A 23,002-nucleotide genomic window follows, 5' to 3' on the forward strand; every position below is an offset into this window, starting at 1 on the left:
GATAAAGTCTGTCCATCAGAACAGACGTCAGTTGCGTTCGAGAAATGCCCAACAAAAATCCCGAGAAGGCGAAACAACTGAAACACGAGTGGTATGTGAAAAACAAAGAGCGATTGTTGCAGCAGAAACGAGAAAAGCGAGCGGCTCAGAAAAAGGTGAAACCGTCTAAACCGCCTAAACCAGCACCGACCCCCGAACAGGAAGCACGAGCCCGAGAACTCAACCGACTGGCCTGTCTGCGCTACAGAACCAAAAACGCGGCCTACGTGCGTCTATTGAACCGAGACTATTATCACAAACACCGCGAACAGATTGTGCAACAGCAACGGGACCGTCGTGCCCAGGCTCGACAGAGAACAGAGAGTCCCTTCCGAAAGTTACGAGCCTTGGCGGACGTGTGTTCTTCCCGTTGGCTAGAGTTGAAGTATGGATACGCCAGCATCGCGCCGAAAAAAACGGGACCCCGAGGCCAACAAACAGTCCCAAAAACTGTATCGGAAACGTCAGTATGCATCCGTAAACGGGATCGAAAAAGTAAAGGCCCTCCATCGTCGACGCTACCACCAGCACATGGCAAACTTGAAAGCCAAAGGGGAGTATGAGGCCTTTAAAGCCAAAAAACTAGAATATGGGATGAAACGCTATTATGCCATGTCTGAGGAAAAGCGGAGTGAAGTAAAACGCCGGAACGCCCAAGCCCAGAAAAACTGGATGGCAAAAATGAAAGAAGAAGGAACCTTCGAAGCCTACAAAGAACGCGTGAATGAGCGGCGGCGACAACTCCGGGCCGAAAAACAGCGAGCCTTGGGGGAGGATGGGTGGAGAGCGTTACAGAAAGAAAAATATCGGAAGCGGATGGAGTACACACAAAACCAACGCTTGGCCGAACATTTGGAACGTCCCTTTCCCCTCCCGTGGTGGCCGTTAGACTGGTCCGACTCCGAGTTTGACGAGGACCCTGTCCAATCGACTCGTTCCAACGCCTTACAACAGTTGCAACAATATCTGTAAGAACAATGTGAGTTTTATTAAAACATGTGTTTAAATCATTTCCATTGTGTAATGACTGTGTTCTATTAAATTACATGCCCAATCTCAGTTTGGTTTTCATAATGCGTCTCACAATACGCTCCGTCAGGGTTTTACTACCAGGGAGTTGATCAATCTTGGCAATCATCTTGCGATCCGCCACCCATTTATCTTTCAACGTCTTGGCTTTATCATAGTCCAGGTCATGCACTTTTGCAATCCTGTCTAACCGGTTGATACCGGGATCCCCACGGGCCAACCGTTTTTTCAAATGAGTGCCAGGGCCCATATACTGATAGCCGGGCCAATGAAATTCAATGCCCGTCTTGTTGAGGAGGTTTTGCACATCAAATAATTTGCCCCCGCGTTGCGATCGTCGTCGGCGTCGCCTCGATCGGGCACGGGAGGTAGCTGTCCCACGACGTCTCCGTCCCATCACGGGGTTTTCCACGATTTCCAATCCAAGGCTTTCTTGGCGAACCCAGCGGCTTTCTTTTTGGCGATACTGGCGGCTTTCTTTTTGGCAGAGTCTGTCGTGCGTTTGCGAATATCACGCGTGACTGCTTTCGTGATAGAGTCCGCCCGTTCTTTAGGGGTTTCCCAGGGTGCTGTACCGTGCGTGTCTGAAAAAGGCAACTCGTGTGCCAACTCAGCACTACTCACTTGAGGTGTAAACTTGAGTTTCTTTTTAGCACTGGGGGTGATGTTCGGTTTAGGCGGGACAGGTGGTTTTCTGGGTCCTGCCGGCGTGGAGCCTTGTTTTATACCCTGGGTGGCTTTGACCAATTGTGTGAACCACGCTTGCATCGGCCCCGCTTCAAAATCATCATCCTCACCGGGCGTCGTAGCCCCTGCGGCGCGCACACCTCCCGCGGGCGCCCCAAACGGTTGGCGCACTTTTTTGGTCCAATGGCGTAACTGACGGCTCACGGCTTTGAGTTGAGGCCGTTTCCAAGCATCCGGGACCTCACTGGTCAGGAGGATGTGTTGTTTGGCCGCCAAATCCGCGGCTTTACTCAAGCGAGTGTCTTCCACCAATTCTTGTTTATACTTCTCTTTTAATTGTAAAAAAGCCGGGGCGTTGTCCACCGTGGTGCTCACCATCTCGGGTTCCATGGTGCAACTGACGTGTCTGGTCTAGCGCATGCAACGTTTATAACATCGGTAGAGTTCCGGCCAGAGAGCGCCGCCGGTTTGAGCCATCATGATGGCGCGCCGTCGTTTCACTGAATGCGCGGGTTTGGCCATCGCGCGTAAACTTTGGGCATGAGGTTTGAGCAACGTGATAGTATGTCGAGAACGGGGCACCGTGCCACGGAGCGTGTTCATCACCAATTCACTGATGGCATTGATCTGATCCGCATTGGCCATCCGTAACAATTCTTGTCGTTTATGTTGATTGGCTTCTTGTAAGACACTTTTCAAGAACGGGGCTTGACGTTCCATGCGCCACGCCATGCTGAAGGTTCAGGAATTGCCACGACCCCGCTCTATTTATGGTAAATTGGGCCCCACATGAACGACACAATTCCCCATGATAATGCCGTTGCATATGGCGTCGACATCGTTGACACAACGCGGCCTCGATCTCCTCCGTCCACTCTAACGTCAACGTGATGGCCTTGCGAGGGGGTCTACTCCGGTCGACGAACACGGACCCTGGGTTTGTATTTTCGGAGCCACAAAGGCGAGAGAGCCATTGCCAACAACGGTAGCCTACCTCCGCGTTGCAGACCGCGTCGACGGCGTCGTTTTCGGGGGACATAACGGTGTCGGCGTCCATTGGGTCCACGGACCATCGTCCAACTAACACCTGTCCAGGCCCACGAAGGTCTTTTTATAGATTTTCACATAATGGAACAATTAAACGATTCCCCCGCATAGCGTTTCCGTTTGCCGGATTCCACTTCTCGGCGGCGTTTTTCGCCAATAGCGATGGCACGCTTGGTTTGATGATCCCCGATGGCTTTAGTGATCCCATACCCAGCTTTGAGAATCCCGATAGGCAGGCCAGGCGAGACACCCCCTACTTGACCCCTTCGTCGTCGTTTGGCGGGTCGGCGACGCCGCGTCATGGTGCGTCGGCGTTTGCGTTGGGGTCCCATGACAGTTCTAAGCGCTGACCACTGCGAACCTCTTTTTTATACATGTTCACATCACACTACACCCCGTTTTTTTGGCGTACCCCTTCTTGACCAACCACGTGTTGTACGAATCCCTCGTACCACTGGCACGATACTGGCGTTTGTAGTCGGCCACTCGTCGTTTGGCGGACTTGATTTCGGCTTTGGAAGGTATCTTCCACGTATCCGGGGTCGTCAACAACTCAAACCCTTTCTTGAAATTCACCATGTACGGCACCGTCCCACCCTTCATCTTGCGTCGACGTCGGGTCGTAGTGCGTTTGCGTTTGCGTCGAGGGGCCATCCCACTTCGACATTGGCCACACATGGTTTTGGGGACAGTCGAAGGCAGGCTCCTGGTTTTATAGCTTCACGGGCGTCGACCCCGTCCACGGGCTCGGCCACGTCCACGGCCACGGCCTCGGCGGGGTGGTACAGGGGGTGGACTTGGGCTGGACGTTCGCGTCGACGTGCGGCGCACAGACGGTCGCCCTCCCTCTTCATACACGGTGGTCACCGTATTGGTATGCGTGATATTGCGAATACGTCTCCCTCGAGCCCGTTCTTGCGCATCTTCGTTCAGCAAATCCAACCGTCGCCTTAAGCCTCGCCGTCGATCGTCGTCATCATCATCTTCATCTTCATCCTCCGACGGAGGGGAGGAACCGGGGGACGGTGGAGAGGGCACGCGAGGACGTCGTCGCGGTTGTTTGGCGGCCACAGTGGGACGACCCGTCGGGGTCGTCACCGTGGAGGTGGTGGTCCTGGTGCCGGCTCCAGCACTACGTCGGGAAGTGGAGGGGCGGGAGGGAGCCGTGGTGGTCGTAGCGGTGGTGACAGGGCGTGGTCTGGGTCGTCTGGAACTGCTGGTGGTGGTAGTGGTCGTGGGGCGGGTTCGGGTGGATGTGGTGGGACGGGTTTGGGTGGCTGTCGTGGTGGGAGCCGTGGTGATCGTGGGTGGTGGGGGCGGTGCCGTGGTGGTAGTGGTAGTGCCTGTACCTGCCACGGGGGGTAACGTAAAGGCATTCAAGGCATCGTCCACATTGACCGGGTAGGTCAAATTAAAATCCTCAATTTCTTGATCCAATTGGGCTCGATCCACGGGTTGGGTCAATTCCGCGACCATGTCCGTCATGCTACTGAGATCGAGGGGAGGGGCGGTGGGCGACCCCACGCCAGCGGGCGAGAAGGTCGGCGTGTCCATGCGGACCGATAAGTCACGTTGTTGTCCGCCTTCTCTTTGCCGACGGACCCTGGCGAGTTCTCGTTGCAGCTCGTTTTCGAACGGCAGGGACATCCACGGGCAGGGTATGGACTTGCGCCTTGCCTTCTCGGCGCGTTAAATGACTCCACAGGCGGTATCGATCATCCGACGCCGGATGCACATCCAACATCAAATAGCCAAAGGGACGGGACGTGATGCGTTTAAATAGGCGCAAGACTTGACGCCATCGGTCGGGAAAGGCTTGCAGTAAAATGGTCCGTATACCCGTTTGATCCCGGGGATTCTTGAAGGCCACAATGTAATGCGCGTTGCGATTAATGGTCTTGGCAAATTTACCCGGCGGGAATAAATCTTGCGTCAAATACAACACGGTAATGTTGCGATGATGAGAATCTTTAGTAAACAAATCCAACACGCGTTTGTCCTGTCCCCCTTCTTCCATCAAATCGTCCAAGACCAGCACGCCGCCACGCGTCCGGCCAAACCATTGGGTTAAATGACGGGGGTCCGGTAACCCGCGATGAAATTGAATTCCCTCCTTTTTTTGCATACGATCAAACCGGGGTTGCCATCGGTCGTACGCGTAGACGATCTTCTTGGGTGGGACTTGAAACACGTTGAGGTCCCGTAACCATTGTTCCACTAACTCGCTCTTGCCACTGCCCGACGGACCCGCGATAATCACACTACTGGGCTGTCGAATCATCCTTCCCACGGTCGAGGCAGACGTCGATAATGACCCGTGGCTCCTTTAGCACCCATGCGTTTATACCGTTTGCTACGTCCCATTTTATAGCCAATCTTGGCCGCTTTGGCCAACACGCTCATGATGCCACGTCCGTTTTGACGAAAACGGGGTCGTCGGGAGGAGGCGCGTCGTCGTCGTCTAGGCATGCCGTCCAATACTCGCGGTAGAGGCGTGGCGATTCGAACTGAATCAGGTGTTCCATCGTCTCTCTTAAATGCGTTTCTTGCATAGTGTCCATGTAGTGTTTGAGGGACACCCAGTCCTGGTCTTGCGCCAGTTGGCGGGCTATGAGCCAATGGTACCCATCCCAGGCATCCACCCCTTGGACAGTGTTCACCCGTTCAATGGGGTGGGACCACCAATACAAGGTTTCTTCTAATAGGAAAGCGTCAATCACCCGCTGGACATCCCCTCGCGTAATCATGATGAAAGTGCAAATGACCCCTCGAACACAGCACCTCTCGTTTTATGGTGTTTTTTTATTTCAACACTCACAAGGATTACAAAGCATAAAGGCCTGGCGGCTCACATTCTTTTGCCCTCCTTCTGGGCGGGCATCGACTTCATCTTGGACTTCTTGTTTAATCACCCGTTTCAAGCGATCGGCCACTTTCTGATCGTTCAACACTAAATTGTCGCAACTCCATTGTCCCAAAAAGTCTTGATAGGACTGGCCTTGGGCTCGGGCTTTCAGGAAAAATAACGCATAATGGTCACAGGTCTGACTATCCAAGGCTTGCAAGGTCTGGTCACTGCGGATCAGGTGCTTCCATTGACTCCACCATTGGTGCAGGTCGGGGTGGGTGTACACGTGCAGGGGCAGCCCATAACTGTCAAAGATTTCGCACTTGTTCTGTTCTGTCCACAGACCCAACCAATGTTGTCCCGGTTCTCCCGCCGGATCCGTGTTGACAATGTAGGCTTGACGGATACTCTTGGGGGGTGAACGGGGTAACTGGTCGGCGGGGTACACGCCGTGAAACACGCGTCGCAACGTAGGATCTTCTAGGGCCAACGTGCGCAGCACCCTATCACTGAGCGCCACAAACTCCATGTCCGCTCTCTCCTGTCTTCTGAATCATCTCAGCCGTTGATGTTGTACTTTATACCTCCCATATGATTGATCTCATACATGTTTTCGTACTCGCTCCAGACCAACACGGTGATATTGTGACCCACCGCAGCCGCAAAATCAATGATCAGTCGCACATTGCCCGATTGACGGGGGTTGCGATACTGAGGATCATCGGCTTTTCCACTGGGCACATTGTTGAACAGGAACAACGTGCAGTTCTTGCCTTGTCCCCAATCTCCAGGCAGCAGGAGGGGAATCTTATCTTCATTGTAGGCACCCATGGCTTGTAGAAATCGATCGTACCCCAGGAGATCTTCATAGGCTTGATCTCCAGTCAGTTGCAGGGTTCTGTAAGGGTATTCTTCTCCGTTCAAGGTCTGACGTATTTGGGTGACCCCAAACTTTTCAAAGGCAAAGGGGTAGCGTTGTAGGTTTCCATTGAAGGCATCCGAATGCAATAATCCGACCATCACTCGGTCAGGAAATCGCCCCACAAACACATTGTCTTGTTCCCACTGGGTGGTGCGTCCATCAAAGGAAAAGGTACGGATTTCGCTCCGCACCACGGGGTAGCGGGCAATCTGTTTGCCCAGCTGTCTTTCTTTCTGCAGTCTCACATAGACACTGGCATTCAAGGTCACTTTTCTCATCAACAAGGTGACTTTGATGTCTTCTGGGTGAATGGCTGGAAATTTCTTGGCCACCAAGGTGCCTTTGTTGGGGGTACCTAGTAAGTAGACAGTGTTGGGGTTGAGGAAGAGTTCCAAGTCCATCTGGATATTGGGGACCAACAATTTGCCTGTCTTGAGGGGTGCCAAATGGGGACGGATGAGGAAGGTGTGCCAATGTTCGCTCAGTAATCGGCTCGTCAAGGTTCTCAATTCTGCATTCCCACTCCAATTGGCGTCTGTAGGGACATCCGAATTGGCGGCGGTGGCTCCCATGACATTCACCACATTCAGCTGATTGACTCATCCTTGAGGGGCTAACTTGGTGGCACCTTCTTCTCGGTTGTAGTTCAAGAGGGTTTCTAGGTAGGCTCTGTAATGGTAGGTGTTGCTCTGTTCCGTCATGAGGACCCCATTCATGCTCAGGGTGATATCTCGAAAGATGGAGTGTCCAAAATTGTTGACGCAGTATACATGTCTCGATTCGTTGCCATCAGAGATGAGCAGCCCTGCATCCAAGCCAGTATACCCCGCGGCTGGATTGGTCAGACGGACTTTGACTTTGAATCGGAGGGAATCGGTGTCATAATAATCGTCAGAGCCCGGGATGGAGAACGTGATGGGTTGGATCCCCGTCAAGGCGGGTTGAAACTCCACCTCCCGAGAGGCTTCGTACCGATAATCCACATCGGGCACGTCAAACAATTGGAGCGACATGATGCGGTCTGTCCCTGGGTTCAACGTCGTCCTCTTTTTATACCTTTTCGCAGTCTGTACCAATCATGAATGGGATGGGCGGAGGGAAAAGGGCGATGAGGAAAATCGATGTGGATGCGTTTTTTTAACTTGCGGAAGACGTTGCCCCCTTTCATCCGTTGCCTCCTGGCTTTGGCTTGGTTGGCCCATAACACCTTTCTGAGATCCCCCCCTTTCATCCGGCGAACTTGTCGAAGCATCCTCTTCTCCATGTAGAGGGGGTCCGTCAGGCGAGAGGAGGTATGCATCAAGGGATAGCGCGCCGTGGTGGACTTGCCAAAGATCGTGCCCCCGACTTGGTACGGCGAGATGAACCGTCCACGGGCGCGTTGCCGTCGAATGCGATTTTGCGTTTTGAGAAAACCACCCACGCGTACCATGTTTTAACGTCCAAAGATGTCCCGTACACGTTGAGTCGCTCTTTTATAGGTTTTTTTGGCTTGGTGTTTGCCGCCTGCCCACACCATGGCAGGGGCTTTCCGTTTTAAGCCGCGGGTGAGTTGTCCACGTCGATCCGCCCACGTCTCTGCGGCACTCTTGCCTCGTTGAATATCTCGTAGTCCCGCTTGCGCTTGCTGTAGGACCATGGGTCCCGCCAGTTTGATCAAGTCTTCGGCTAACCCCCGGCCCTCTTGCGGGGTGAGCACGGGCGTGTGGTACCGCGTTAAACTGCCACCTCGCATTGGGTCGGTGTCACGTCGAGGTGCTATTTGGTCCCTCGCGTGGCGCGAGTGGCTTTTTATAGCTGTTTGAGACCGATGGTCACCAAGGTTTTGCCTGGGGGTAAGATGGCCAGGGGTCCACTGGTACTGGCAATTTCCACTTCCAAAATATCCAATTGTTGTCCTCGCACTTTGATGCATTGATGGTGCAGGGGTTCCGCCGTACTTTCCCCATCGCCGGTTCTCAACAATTGCACTTCCCGCAACAAGGGAAACTTGCCACTGCCCACCACCGTGGATTCCACCAGATCCGAATAGACCATGACGGTGCGTTTACGGGTCCCCACAATCTTTTCAAACGAGGCATTGAGATTATTAAACTGCCATTCCACCCTCCTGGACAGATGAAGCCTCTTATTTTTCACTACAAACATGATATCCATCACCTCATCGCTCAAATCAGACGGTTGCGTCCCGATATAATGCTCTCCATTCCAATTGTAGTCCGCGCGAGGAGCGGGGTCGCTATTGTCTGGCTGAGTCTGGTTAGTGTAGGTCACTGTAGGGCAGGTAAATTGGAGATTGGGGCCCAGCACATGCCCTACCACACCTCGGGGTTGTTCGATGAAGCCAAACTTTTCCGCTACCCCTAGATCCAGGGAAAAGGCGCTCGTGGCTTTGGTCTTGTTCCTGTTGAACAACTCTCCAATAGGCACAGCATGCAAAATCAAAGCATCGTCTTTCCAGGTCATCATGGGCATCCAACTCTTTTTCAAGCTGACTATAGGTTTTTCATCTCCATCATAGGTCTCGGCATAATCTTTTTCGTACATGAGTTTCTGCATGGTCGTGTTGTGCATTTCTTGCATCACTCGTTGCCAAAACTCATTGCCAGTGGTCACAGAATGTTGGGCACTCATAATATCTTCCAATTCCACTACATACTCCTTGGTTTTAAAACTCACAAAACGGTATAAGCCCGTCACATATTTGCGCGTCAAGTACGTCACGCTAAATTTGACGACTTGGGTATGAGGAGCCGTGGCGACGACGGCATTGCTCTGTCCTTGATCCGGGACGGTCAGCGACATCAAGGAGGCATGCCACCCCGCGCCCGGTAACACCAGCCGTTCGGGCAATCGCACCTTGAAACTGTTGTTGGCATTGTTGGGAAACTCGTTGGTGGGATCGCTGACCAGCGTCAGGCGTTTAATCTCGTTCATCCTGAGGAGGAGTGGTCCCCTCTGAACAGGGGCAGGGTCCTTTTATAGCCATTGGGCCACTTTCTGTTTGCTGCGAGGGACGCGTCCTACCACAGAATTGAAGGTCGATTGTTTGGGATGAAAACACACTTGCTGGGCAATGTTGGGAAAGGCCCGGGCCAATTCCATCAGGGTCATGCACGTCTTGGGTTTAGGGGGTTTCTTCTTGCGCATCGGGGGATGACGCCCCGCGCGTCGGCGTTGTTGTTTTTTCTTGGGGGACCGCAACGCCCCTCGTTTCTTGGCATACGCTTCGGCTCGATGGTAGGCATTGGCGTACGCCCATTGCTGCTTGGTCGGACTGGCCAATTTTTCCCACCACGGTTGGGTTCGCCGTTGTTCGGCCGCTTTCTTCTGAATGAATTTCAGTACGTCGGTGTCGTTGGTGGGCGAGGGGGTGTAACTGGCGCGTGGTCGGCTGGAATCCGCCTGCACCTCATCGAGAAACCGTACCCGCTTTTTTCTTTTTCGAGGCGTGATTTTGACGCGGACCATGGTGCGCGGGAATCCAACTATCGTACTTGGCCGGCCACCCTTTCCACCGGACCAACACCCGGCGTCCTTGGCGTTTCAAGACTTTTTCGACCCGAAATAACGAGTCGTCCGACACTTGCACTTTTTGAATATCGGGTTCGTAAAACGTGCCTTTTATAGGCGTACCGTCCCATTCACTGAGTCGATACGTGACGATCGGATGACGACGAACGTGCGTGACCACAAACACTTCTTCCGTCCACCCGGGCAAATACCCTTTTTTGAAAGGACGATGTTTCTTATTGAGACGCACCCTATCCCCCACGCGACAATGTGGCGGTGGGGGCGTTTGCTCCAAACGCGCGCCGTAGAGTCGGTCCCACACCTCCGGGACCGTTTTGGGGGTGACTTGATGTGGGGCCATGCCAATACTGCGATGCTGGGTGTGATTGTAGGTATGAATCAAGGGTTGTAACACGTCCACGTACCGTAACGTATTGTGAGCGGTGAAATACCGGTACATGCGTTGTTTCAACGTGCGATGCCATCGTTCCACCACGGAGGCCTTGCTATCCCCAAACGTGTAAAAATGATGCCACCCCTGTTGCTTGAACCAGGCTTGTACTTTTTTATTCAAAAATTCTTTGCCTTGATCCGTCTGCACGCGGAGCGGTCGTCGCGGCGAGGCTTGTCGACGAATCTTGTCCAACCCTCGGAGCATCTCCGTGCTGCTTTTGGATTTGATGGGGACGGCCCAGGCATACTTGGACAGGACGTCGATCACGGTCAACAAATAGTTGTTGCCCTGATTCCATCGACGGAGTTTTTGCATGTCGACCAAATCCATTTGCCATTGTTCGTCTCGGTCAAAGACCAACGTGGGTGCGGTGGGAAACCGCGTCCGTCGGGGTTTGTGGAGGGTATAACTCAACACCGATTGGAGAATCTTTTGGGCTTGCGGGGTTTTCAATTTATGAGCTTGGGCAAAGGGTTGGACCCCGCCCAAGGCCCCGGGTTGCTGGGGATCTTCGTAAGCGCGTGGCAACGACATCAAGACACTGACACCTTATGATAGCCAATCTCGGTCTTTAATAGTTTTTTTCACACATCTACATGATTTTTTTTTTTCAAAACAAACATGAGCTACCAAAGTTCTTATGCAAATGGCGCGTCCTCTCCCGCTCCCTCTCCTTGGCTTGGATGGCTTCCCCAAACTGATTGGCCCACGGCCAATGCCTCTCCACAAAGTCCCTCTCTGAGTTTTTCAGCAGGGGGTCGGCAGGCATGCCCCATGGTCTTACGAACGCCTTTTCATAGTTATGGACCTCAGGGGGTGTGTCTTTTACCCATCGTCTCAGGGTGGGTTGCGCTGTCTCTCGGGGGCACCACAGCGGACCATGGAGCCATTGAAAGTAGCCACAGGGGTCTTGACCTGGGAGAAAGCTCCCACAACTGAAAAACACTTTCTGGTAATTCTTGCTGGTTCGGCTCAATTTCATCCTAGGGACCAACCCACATTTGCACTTGAGCTCCCCTCGTTGCAATCGGGCCCGGACTTGAGGGTGTGTGTCTTCTTTCAATTTCTCCATCATCACTTCCCGACTATCTTCAAACAAATACACGGGACAACCTGCTAGGGGGCACTTGAACCTCAACTGGCCAAATTGGGTCTTTGGGTTAACGCATTGGAGGATTCGATGAGGATGAAAGGGGCACGTTTCATACAAGAGCTCGTTCAACTGGGTCTCCATCTGATCGAGGTCCTGGTCTTCCTGGGTCCCTTCTTCTAGACACTCTTCCTCATAATCTTTCAGGGTGCCCTCCATCAAGTCGTTCACGGAGGAAACGGGTGAGACGATGGGGGAAGGGGTGGGTGGTGGGTCTGCTCGGGGTATGGCGTTCAGGGCCCACACGAGTTCACTGGTAGGGTTCGGTTCCACCTTCTTCTCTACAGCCTCCGCTTCAGCTCGGGGCAAACCGATCAACGTCATCTCGTGTTCACGGGTGGCTTTCATGTCTTCCTTTTCCCCTTTGGGTTTCTTACTACCACTACTCACTCGGCGTCGTTTGCGTCCTGAGGGTACTGCAGCAGGTTGAGTGGCTTGACGTTCCATGCTTGAGCGGACTGATTGGGGTGCATGTCTGGCCTGCCTTTTATAGCCCATGTTCCTGCATCTCGTGATCCTCATACGATCTTGTGTCCACCAATCCTGACTCTACTTGAGATCTCGTGAGGGTGGTGTGATCAGAGGGTTCACCAATCAAAGCCCACGCTTTCTGTTATAAAATCCGGGGTGGTTCGACGAGTGTTTTCAGTCATCGCGGTCCTCTCTTCTTGACGGTAAGCGACCATGGCGTTGAACCAAGTGGGTCTTTTGGCGTACAGTCAGGGGTTTGCCCTTTCCCGAGACGAGTATATTATTCGAGAACTGGCTTTGTGTGACTGGACAGGGCATCATCATGTGTTGTTCAAATACCTGTTACCCCATGGTGTGTCTTACGATCAATTATCCGAGAAGGCCAAGAGGCGTGTCGATCGTCAGACCCGGACGGTGCATGGGTTGCCGTTTGAACCGTCCACGGCGTACAACCGCCACGAGTTTCATCCCTATCGGCAGATCCAGGATGATCTCACCCGTTGGTGTCACCAGTACCTTACCCCCCAACGGAATCGAGTCGGGGTGTTCACCCTCAATGGTCTGTATCGACTGTGCCAAGAGAGGTCGACCCCCCTCGTGGTCTTGGAAGGACAGGGGTGTAGGGACTTGGCCTCTCTTCCCATTGCCACTGCCAATGTGATGGCCGCTAACGATCAGGGGCGTAATTGGTGCATGGACCATACTGATGGAGCCCGTGAAAGTGGGGTCTGGCATGATCATTGCGCGCACGTCCGGGTTTGTCAAATGAGTGGGTGGTTACGTCGCCACTCCCATGTTTTACCCACCCTGTACCAAGTCAATGCCCAACGCGTCTTGTGGCAAAAACGATGCGATCGTCTGTTGGATGTGATCTTATGCAACCCTTGTAAGGACGACAAAGACAAGGCCTTCGCTCGAGGACAAGGCCTGGATTGGATTCCCGATAATTGCTCCAACTGTCGCCACGCCCGACGTATTTTCGAACAAACGGTTACGTGTCGGGAATGGCAAACCCCCATGTTGTACGCGGATGATGAACCACATACCTTATGGGCTTGGACTCCATTATCTCGCCCTAAACACTGTTTTTAATTTTTTCACAGACCATGCCGCTGACGATTTACACGGGCGGTGCGAAAGGTGTGGACACGCATGTGGAACGATTATGTCAGATGTATGGGCACGCGTGTGTGGTCGTCATTCCACCCTGTCACCCTCGAGCCAAGTCCCTCGCGCCCTTGACGCAATCGGAGTTGGACGCCGCTACCCCCACTGTGACCCAGGCTGCGTTTCGATTGGGTCGACAAGTGCATCATCCCATCAGCCTTCAGTATATCCAACGCAATTATTATGTGATCCAGCCGGCGTCCTTAGTCTTGGCCGTGGGTTATTTTGACGCGTTGCACAAGCATCTCTTGGGCGGCACAGGCTGGAGTGTGGTCATGGCCCAGCTCTTAGGCAAACCCCTCTATGTCTTTGATGTGGATCGGGAAGACTGGTTATGGTGGAATCCCGCCCTAGGTCAATATCAACCATGTGAAGGCATGACCGAGGACTATATTGCCCTCCCCACCCTTCAGGACAAGACCGCCATTGTAGGCACGCGGGAAGAAGACCAAGTCATTTATCCCACCCTGGAGGCTTTATTTAAAAACAAATAAAAAGACACTGATATAGAACACATCATTTGTTTTTAATGGATATCAATGACAATAAAATTCATGGCTGCCGTGACATTCATGATTAAATCTAGTCTCTTCATCACTTTGTCTACTGTATCGTAGGAGGGCTTCCTTCTCCCTATCATGACGGGGCGTTGTCCAGTGGGACAGTGGGTGAGCTGGTGACGAATGGTGTCAATCACAAACGCAATGCCCTCGTTCATCAAGCGGTCGAGATTGGGGGATGGACGCGCCATCTCCGTCATCATGCCAATCTGAAATTCAGACATAAAAAATTCTCAAAGTCAAGGTCATGAGAAGCAGAAGAGTCAAAACACATTTTTTTACTCACCGAGAGCCGGTGATCCATGAGACGATGGCAATGGTGGCAGCCATTTTTTCTGGGGGCGTGCAACCGCACCACCACTTGGTTCCACCATCGGCCCTCGCCCAGATGTTGTGGGAAACCGGTGATATCGCATTTGGGTAGACTTTTGAATTCACGCACCACCTTCTTTCGCTCATCCATAGTATAGAAACAGTGCACCCAAAACATGATCTTGACTTGGATTTCCAACGGGAGCACGCGGCCAAATGGTTTGTTCTTAGGATCGACCAACCCTCGGCAGTCCATTCTGACACAGTGAACAACTTGGCGATTGACCTCTCACCGTGGTGTTCCCTTGTTTATCCTCTGGTGTCCACCAATCACGCACTCGCGCTAGACCCTCTGGTCCAGGGAGGACAAGGTGTACCCATGGGGGGTACCCCCTAGAGTCTCCTCTCGTTTTTAGACACCCCACGTGATGGCTCTCCACCACTCTGATTCGCTCGTGGAGTCTCTAAATCACGTTGCGCGCTTAGTGTGGGTTCATTCCAGTTTGTTCAGTGTTGCTGGTCAAAATGGTGAGCTCGCTGCAATCGATGGTGCTGTATACCATACCGATCGCCATGTTGTTCGAAGCCTTGAAGATGTTGGACCGCCTGCCGATAGGCAAGGAATGTCTGCGCGCCATGTTTAGACGCTGCACCCACGAAGAACTGCGGGATTGGGCCAAAACGTTGCCGTGGGACCACCCTGTTGCCCGGAAGTTGGATCATGAGGTTCATCGCCGCCGCATGGCTGGTAAGTCTCATGGCTTTCATTTTTTTCGGGTGTGGGTCCCTTTTTTCCCTCATGTCCCTTTTTTGATTCTTAGACGTGTTCAAGGGGTTTGCGTTTCTACGAGACGTGCTGTGGCCTATCCACCTGTGCCTTTGCCCTCGACGAGCTCGACTCAATTGGGCCGCGCGGTTCTGGGTCCCAGCCTGTTCCTGTTGATTTTCATTTTTTTTATTAGATTCTTGGGATCATGTGGAGAATCAGCCGGTGTGTCATATCTATCAGTGGGTCGCGCATCCCACCCCTGGCGGGGTCTGTAATCATTGCGAACGCATGATGGAGGGTTTCACTTTAGATGACGTGATTGCAGGCAATAGGGAGGGGTCCCTCACCGAAGATGATATTGTGGAGTATGTGCAGAGTGGGGACCCCAACCATCGGGATTGGGATGATTTTCCCTTACGCATGACCTTTCGAATTAATTCGTTTCTCCGACGCCAAGGTCCTGTGGATGAACCGGATTTAGCCCTGTTAGGTTTTTTATAGGAGGATTAATTTAGATTAATTTTTTTTACAGCCACGCATTGTTTGTTGCGTCATCATACGCAATGGATCCGCCCTTTGCAAGCCGGTTTTTTTCGTACCAGTATTCCCGTCTTGATTCGACTTTCCACCTCTTTGTAGGCTTTCATTATACGTTAAAACATTATGGAGGATGGATTAGACCCGTGCAATTGCGATGTCATTATAGTACGGTTCGATGTGTAATTAGTCTTCATGAAACGTTTCAGATGTGATTTCCACGATAGACGAATGGGGGTGGATCATTGCCGTATACCAACGATACCATATTCATTCTGTTCATCATTTTGTGCAATACTGTAATCATCCATAGTCTTCATGAATTTACCCCATTATTATTAAATTTTTAGATGTGATTACCGAAATTGAAATCTATGGGTACAGAGGTTGGATCCGAGACCGCATTGCTTTTTTACTCATGGCTTAGACCATTATTATTAATTTTTTTTCGTAGATTCGCTTACCATTCTCAGTACCCACAGGGTTCATGGTACTTCCGCTGCATGGTGTTTCCTCGGCAGCATCGTGCAGTGGTACACTGGATCGGGGATTCATCTTCCATTTCCGAGACCCATTAAATTACTCTGTTGTCGTTGTTATTTGTCTTTTCGTCGTGCCAGTGACTTACACACGCCTTGTCATTGGTGTGAGTTGTTGCAAGGCATGGGCTACCCACCCCGTCCTTAAAAACATGTTTTTTTATTTTTTTCAGATTCTCGTTTTGTCATACGAGCCATTTATCTCCCTTTCCTTTTTCAGCCATTGCCGAGGTGATAGACCGTCATTCCAGGTCCCTTCAAAATTTAACGGGACGATTGTATTTCGTGTGTAAACGGTGCTGGATCTATTTACGGCACGTGTCCGAACTCCATGAACCCTGTCGGGGCTGTGCCATGATGGACAGCATGGAATGGGAATTTTGAACACCCGGCAGGGGGAGGTCTGCATGGTGGCGCCACCCCTGCTGGATGTTCATGATTATTTTTTTTTAATTAGATTCCTTTTGGGTCTTACAAGTTGTCATGATTTTCACAAGCATTATCCCTCACAAACTTTGTATCATCAATTATCAAGGACAGGCCAGCTTACTCCATTTGTTCAAACTAAAACGTTAATTTTTTTCCCAGAAACGCTTTGGATCTTTCAACATTTTAATTTCAACCAAGACTGGATTTTAATTGAATTGTTTTGTATACAATCTTTTCCGGGCGTGACACCACGAGGGCGTCACACACGTCCCACTTTGTAAACAAGTCTTTTTTGTTTTTCTAGTTATTCATTGGACAGTAAGACACCGCCTCGTGCGTGCCAATGGTCGAGTATTTCTGATTCAGTTTGCTTCTTGGCTCTAAACAATGTCATTTCATTTTTTTTGTAGGTATTTTTTTTCATGTCGATTTGTTTTTGATCAAACCTTGGTCATTGTTAGGATTCAATCATTATATTCCATGGCCTCATCCGCATTGTATGACTCCTTCAGCCAGGAAGCAAACACCCTATCTTTATTGTGCGTATTGATGTCAAACAATGGGCGTGACGTCACTAGGACCTCACACACGTCCCGGATGTAACTTAGGGTTTACGCGGTACGTTCATTAAAACCCATGCAGTGATGTTGTCCTCAATAGAGTGTGTTTTTATTGACTTCCGGGGAATGTGAGGGACTGGGGCTTATTTTGAGCGTCCCATTCGTACCCAGGTTCTACGCGGTCTTTAAAACTATGCCAAGTATGCGGATCCACCTCTTGTGGGGGTCACGTGATTTTTATGCCCATATTTGGGAGCTTTGACGTCACTTTGGTCACATGAGCTGTATGCTTGATTCTGATTGGTCGAGAAAAATTTTGCTGCGCTGTGATTGGTTAGTCCCGTTAGTAGCCCTATGTACTACTAATATCAAAATGTTCCTTTAGCGCTAACACTGATATGAGATGCCCGGCTGATCACATGTTGATAAGCCGTCGTTCATTTCTGTTTACGCTTGAACACGTAAACATTCGAATGAAAGAACTGTTCTGCTTCGAACGCGCATCTTCTTTTGTTCATAGCAAAAAAAATATAAGAAAAATTACAAAACTATAAACGAGAATTGAATAAAGTATGAAATAATCTACCTTTAGTTTAAATGGGAACCTTAGATATTCAGAATCCACCTTAAAAATCGCCAACATGTGAGGATGTTTAGAAAATCCTTTTGCAAACGATACTAATTTACTGTAATTTAGCAGAGACGCTTCGTTCGTACGTCGTCTTTTGTTCATAGCTAAAAATATAAGAAAAATTACAAAACTGTAAACGAGAACTGAATAAAGTATGAAATAATCTGCCTTTCCTTTAAATGGGAACCTTAAATATTCAGAATCCACCTTAAAAATCGCCAAAATGCAAGGATATTTTGAAAATCCTTTTGTAAACGATACTAGTTTAGATCCCAGACCTCTCCCGTCTCTGCACATGCGCACACGTTATTCAGCTCTGTCGCTTTGCTTCAGTTCGCTGTTAGTCCCCAGACTCTTTTCTCTTTCGGAGGGTCTTAGCAGCCTGGCCAAAAACAGAATTTGGCCCATGCCTTAATTTACCTGGGCTGAAAAAAAAGTACCCGTTTCGGGCTGAGCCTTCCCGTGTAAGCCATTTTATGGAGTACCACCTGGGATTGAAACGCTCAGAGAAGCATGCCACTTTCTTATATTCTTCTTCTTCACAACACATGTTTCCGAAACTCTGTTAAAACATGTCAGGCATATGTTAAAGCTCGTTTACAGTTTGAGATGAAGTAGAATTAATAAATAATAAGTAACGAATAGTAACGAATAACGAATTTATAGTACATCTGTTTGTATGTTGCCGACTGTTAGAAATTTTATAGTTCATCCGTTACTTATTTTACGTTGTCCTGGGAATACTGACTCGTTTGTTTGCAACAGCAGTTAGGTTATGGCAGAACATGAATTAAAAGTGTTTGTACCAGCCGAAGAAGGAGGAGAAAATACCGGTAAGCGCATTAAGCCGTGACAATTATCCATCTAAGTAGCTGTAAAATCAAAAATAAGTCAATAACCCTTATTAACATGACGAACAGACAAACAGCAACGAAACAATAAGCGATCTAGTGAAGCACATTAGCGGCTGAAAGCAAATGAATTCAGAATAGTAAAGCGAATGAGAGAACGAGCAAATCTGCAAATGGCCTTGAGGAAGTACCCTTTACCGACCGGGAAGCGATTATTAATAAGTGTGTTAAGACGTCAATGAAAGGACGGTTGATAAGTAGATATTTGTCAGATCTGTTTCCGTAAGAGACACTCTGTGGTTTGACTCGATAAACGACCACTTTGGTGGTCTAAACTGAACTACTATCTCTTACCTGAATGCAATTTTGTCTTGGTAACAGCAGAAACGTCCGGTGACGCAGGAGATATCAGGAGCAGGCAAAGTAACGGGTAAGCAAATATACATTAAGGGCCGACAACACCAAAAGCAGCCATGGTATAATACAAATACAGATTAAACTTAAAAGCCTACTTTTCTTCTTTTCTTTATCGTTACTTTATGTTAGGTGCGATGGTAAGGAAGTAGATCCTGAATTCCAGCAAGGGCCAGAATGGGAGGACGATGAGTCAAGTACTCAGTGGGGAGCAGAAAATGAGTCAAACAGTGGTATGTTTCGTATGATAAGTGAGGCGTCAGAGTGAATCTAGCGTCTAGGGCTTTATGATCAATAATAACACACAAATCACAAATATACTATTTTAGAATTTGAGCGTCACTGTACTGGTGTTTGTGCAGCTGTATGCGATTGTTTGCATTACTTGTCCTTAAATGCATCTTGCATTGTTCCAGATTGTGTGTGTGTTTTTTTAATGTCAAATTTGGTGGGCCCAGGTTCCACTCTCAGAAACATAGACACACTATAAGAGTCTGGAAAATCCCTCTCCAACCCTTTGCTTCAAACCAAAATTTGACTTTTACCCCTCTTTTTGGGCAAGATGTTGGGTCTGGGAAGAGGTTAGCCGGCAGAGGTCAAAATATCTATATTCAATGTCTTGTGTCAGTGAAGTTAGAATCGCAGTTTTTTTCTCTCCAAAAAGAGAATTTGCTTGTTAGAAAAGTGCAGTATCTTCACACTAAATTTTCGTTTAGCATGTCAATTTTTGTCAGGGAGTCGCAGATATTTTCTGTAACTTGCGGATGTGTGCAGAAGTTAAACATTTACAAGATTTATTTAGAAAATGTACGATTTTCATCTCCTGTGATTGAATTTTTCTATTCATGCTCTCGTGTAGCTGCAAATTTCTTCTCCATTTGAAAAATGGCGTCGATCATTTGATGTAAGACTCATATCGTCTCCTTAGGAGATTAGCATCAAATTTGATGTGTTGTGCGGCCAAGAGGAGAGCCTCAAAGAGGTTGGAAATTAGTGCAGGAATTATAACGCTTGTTGTGGAGACAGTTTGAAAAAAAAAGAAAGAAAGGCGAAAAAATGTGCGGGGATATAAGCCTTATCGAAGAGCCCTAGACTGGGGAAAAGATGGGATAGAAAACTATATTTTACAGTCCAAATTTTCTTCCAAATCATATTTCTTAGTCCATTTTTGCAGGCCTTAATCCCAACAATACATTTTAGAAGAGTTCCAGTGTCTTTTCCCTTTTCAAAAAGAAAAATCATGATGTCGATATTTAGAACTTAATTTGGTGTAAGACCCAGATCTTCCCCTTATGAAAGAACCCTGGAGGGAAAGTTGGCCAGGCATCTAACTCCCCCGCCACGGCCCAAATTTCCCCCCAAAATATTTTAGAGAAGTTCCAAGATATGTGTGCCTATGGACGTGTTGCCGTCATCGTCCTGTAATTTGTTTCGTTCTTTATTTCTCTTAGGTCTTATTTGGTGATGAGTAAACTATTTATTCATTTGTTCGTTGTTTTAATAACTGTTTATTGACTGCTCTTGTAACTTTTCATAACGTTATTGATCATGAAGTGAATGTTAGGGTTTCGTCATTTACAGAAGTGCTCCGTCGTCATTTTAAATACGTGCAACAATTTGTGCCAACTTAATTTGTTGCGATTTTTTCTAAACTTCCCGCTATTAACAATAATAACGGTTATCACAAATTACAACGGAAGGATGCGTGATACCCATTTACAGTATTCCAAATGAAAAAAAAGCCAAAACTCGGTTCCCATCCTGCCATTTCATGGCCCTCTTATCAAAAACACTAAAACACTCTGACTTCCAATACGATCTGATCATACCAGGTAACGTATTGGCGTGTTCATTAAGGTCTCCAGTGAAGCAAACTCTGAAAATTTAGGCAGTTTGAGTTCATGTAATAGCAAGCTTACATGTTTAGATCGTCCAATTAATTAATTTGTTTATTTACTTTTCTAAGTGATTTTGAATTGTTATTTTCTTATTTATCATTACCTGCCATTCAAGCGAGAAATCGCGAGGAGCTATTACTGCGGACGGTAAAAGAAGAAAGCTATCACAAAGTCCACGGAAAAGTTACAGCAAAGGCTCTGATGAATTACGGTGACAATCCTTTGCTACTGGCAATACGAGTACGGAAATATACTATTGCTTGCTTGAATTGTAAAGCTCACAAGTAATCCCACTCAAGCAGAAGATTTTCGACTGGATATTCAGGGCTTTCCCATCAGCAAAGGTCTTGTTCCAAACATTTCACAAACCGTATATTTTTTTCCCCATGCAACGTCCAACTGAGCATAAGCAAACCGGTTTCAAGGTGTGGTGCAAATATGGGCTATTGTTTTTGATGTGAACTTCCTACTAAAAGACGAAACCTTTCTTTCATTTCCCTTAACAGAAACAAAAAGAAAAGACAAAACCATGGAAAAGAAACTTAAGACACGGTTTTCAAATTGTACTATTAAGATCGGCACGATTTTGAGCTTCCCTATAAACATTTGATATGATGTTTAAGATGGCTTTCACCTTGGGGTCACTTTGGTAATATCACACTGTGTGGGCTAAAAGTTCGATAATTCCTGATACCTAGGTTTTTCGACGTACCATTGTCTTGATGAGGGCTGGTATTGGTCTATTTGTTAGTTAAAACTGATAAGCATGCGTTGAGGAGATATTTGGGCCTTGTGTAATTTCAATTCTAGTAGGTCATCTCTTGTTTGAGGCCTTCTTTACTCTCACTTTCTACGGGTTTCTAAAGACCAAGCAAGTGGTAGAAGTCTTAACCTCGAACCTTCTCACTTATTAAGCTACGAACTTGTAATAATTACTCTTTGTCGTTATGTTTGTCATCGGGTCGCTGAAGAGCTCCATAGTCGGGCAGACAAGAACGAACCAGATAAATACGACTTCATAAAACTGGCCAGTCGCGTGGAAGAATTTACTCTGCGCTTCCTGGATCCTTTAAAATACGAAAGATTAGAGCGCCAATATTTCTTTAATAATCCTGAAACAGATTTTATCGTTGAAACAGCAATAAGACTTAAACAGAAAAAGGTAATAGTTAAGAGACTGTCTTCAATATGCTTTGCTTGCCAAATTGATTCCTTGAAAATTAGCTACCAAAAATGAAATGATGCCTCATTTTTTTTATTTTTAGTTATATATTTATTTATTTATCCTCCATGCTGTATTTAGCAGTTGTTACAATTCAGAAACACAGCTCCATTTCTTGAGGTTTGATAATATGCAGTGAGTACAATTGTTGTCCTTAAACCTGTTTTAAGTGGTCAAACTTGGAAAAAGGTCAGCTGACCGCCAACTACTACTAAAATTAATGGTTAGCATTAGATAAAATCGGCTGAAGCCAGATTGTTTCTTTCGGTAAAATCACATGAAGAACAACATAATTCCAACTTTAGTGTCTAATATAAAATATGGTAAATAAACAGAACTGGGATGCTTCGAACCCGAGTCATTTAATTCATAAGCTACATTTATATCCACTACACCATCGAGGACTAGCTGCCAAAACCAGTAATTTTAAAATATACATTTACTTAAGCCGTATCCCATAACAATAAATGAAAACTAACCATTTTCAGTTCAGTGCTTAACCCTAATCACTGCCAATCAGTGTTTAACTCTCCTGTATGTTCTCTCCATAACTGGAGCTCTACAGTTTTGTTTTGCTTGCCAACAGTTTTGTTTTTTTTTGTTTTTGTTTTTGTTTTTTGTTTTTTCAGCAAGGTTAGTGGGTGTCTTTTTCCATATCGTTACGTCAACAGAATAATGCGTTGTGTAAACCTCACAAGGTGTCCAATCTGGCTTAGCCGATGTTATCTAATACTCATCCCACTAAATAGCCCTAGGTTTGACCAGCACAAAACTAAATAACAACTAAGGAGATATTATGAGAGGAAGAGCTATTTGTCAAAGGAGGAATTGATACTCAAGGTTGTCCATATATCTCATCGGTCCATGTACGAAATTGACAAACACCAGGAAGGTAACCAAGACCGCTTAACAAATGTTAGTTTGTCATAAATGAAGGAAAACGATTTTTGGAC

The 23,002-nt window shown here is 48.2% G+C and overlaps 2 protein-coding genes across 2 annotated transcripts; both read right to left on the bottom strand.

Annotated features, from left to right (window-relative positions):
- Positions 1-4,369: 4,369 nt before the first annotated feature.
- Positions 4,370-5,083, bottom strand: LOC140925865 (uncharacterized). Its single transcript, XM_073375711.1, has one exon. The coding sequence runs from the start codon at positions 5,081-5,083 to the stop codon at positions 4,370-4,372; it is 714 nt and encodes a 237-aa protein (XP_073231812.1).
- A 1,125-nt stretch (positions 5,084-6,208) lies between these two features.
- On the bottom strand, positions 6,209-6,850 carry LOC140925866 (uncharacterized protein F54H12.2-like). Its single transcript, XM_073375712.1, has one exon. It carries the CDS (start codon positions 6,848-6,850, stop codon positions 6,209-6,211), a length of 642 nt encoding a protein of 213 aa, XP_073231813.1.
- Positions 6,851-23,002: the final 16,152 nt, after the last annotated feature.

The sequence above is a fragment of the Porites lutea genome, chromosome 2 (assembly GCF_958299795.1).
Source record: "Porites lutea chromosome 2, jaPorLute2.1, whole genome shotgun sequence".
Taxonomy (NCBI): domain Eukaryota; kingdom Metazoa; phylum Cnidaria; class Anthozoa; order Scleractinia; family Poritidae; genus Porites; species Porites lutea.

Bases quoted from the DNA above. Each gene is read 5' to 3' on its own strand.
- LOC140925865 (XM_073375711.1), bottom strand. From the start codon at position 5,083: ATGATTCGACAGCCCAGTAGTGTGATTATCGCGGGTCCGTCGGGCAGT.
- LOC140925866 (XM_073375712.1), bottom strand. From the start codon at position 6,850: ATGAGAAAAGTGACCTTGAATGCCAGTGTCTATGTGAGACTGCAGAAA.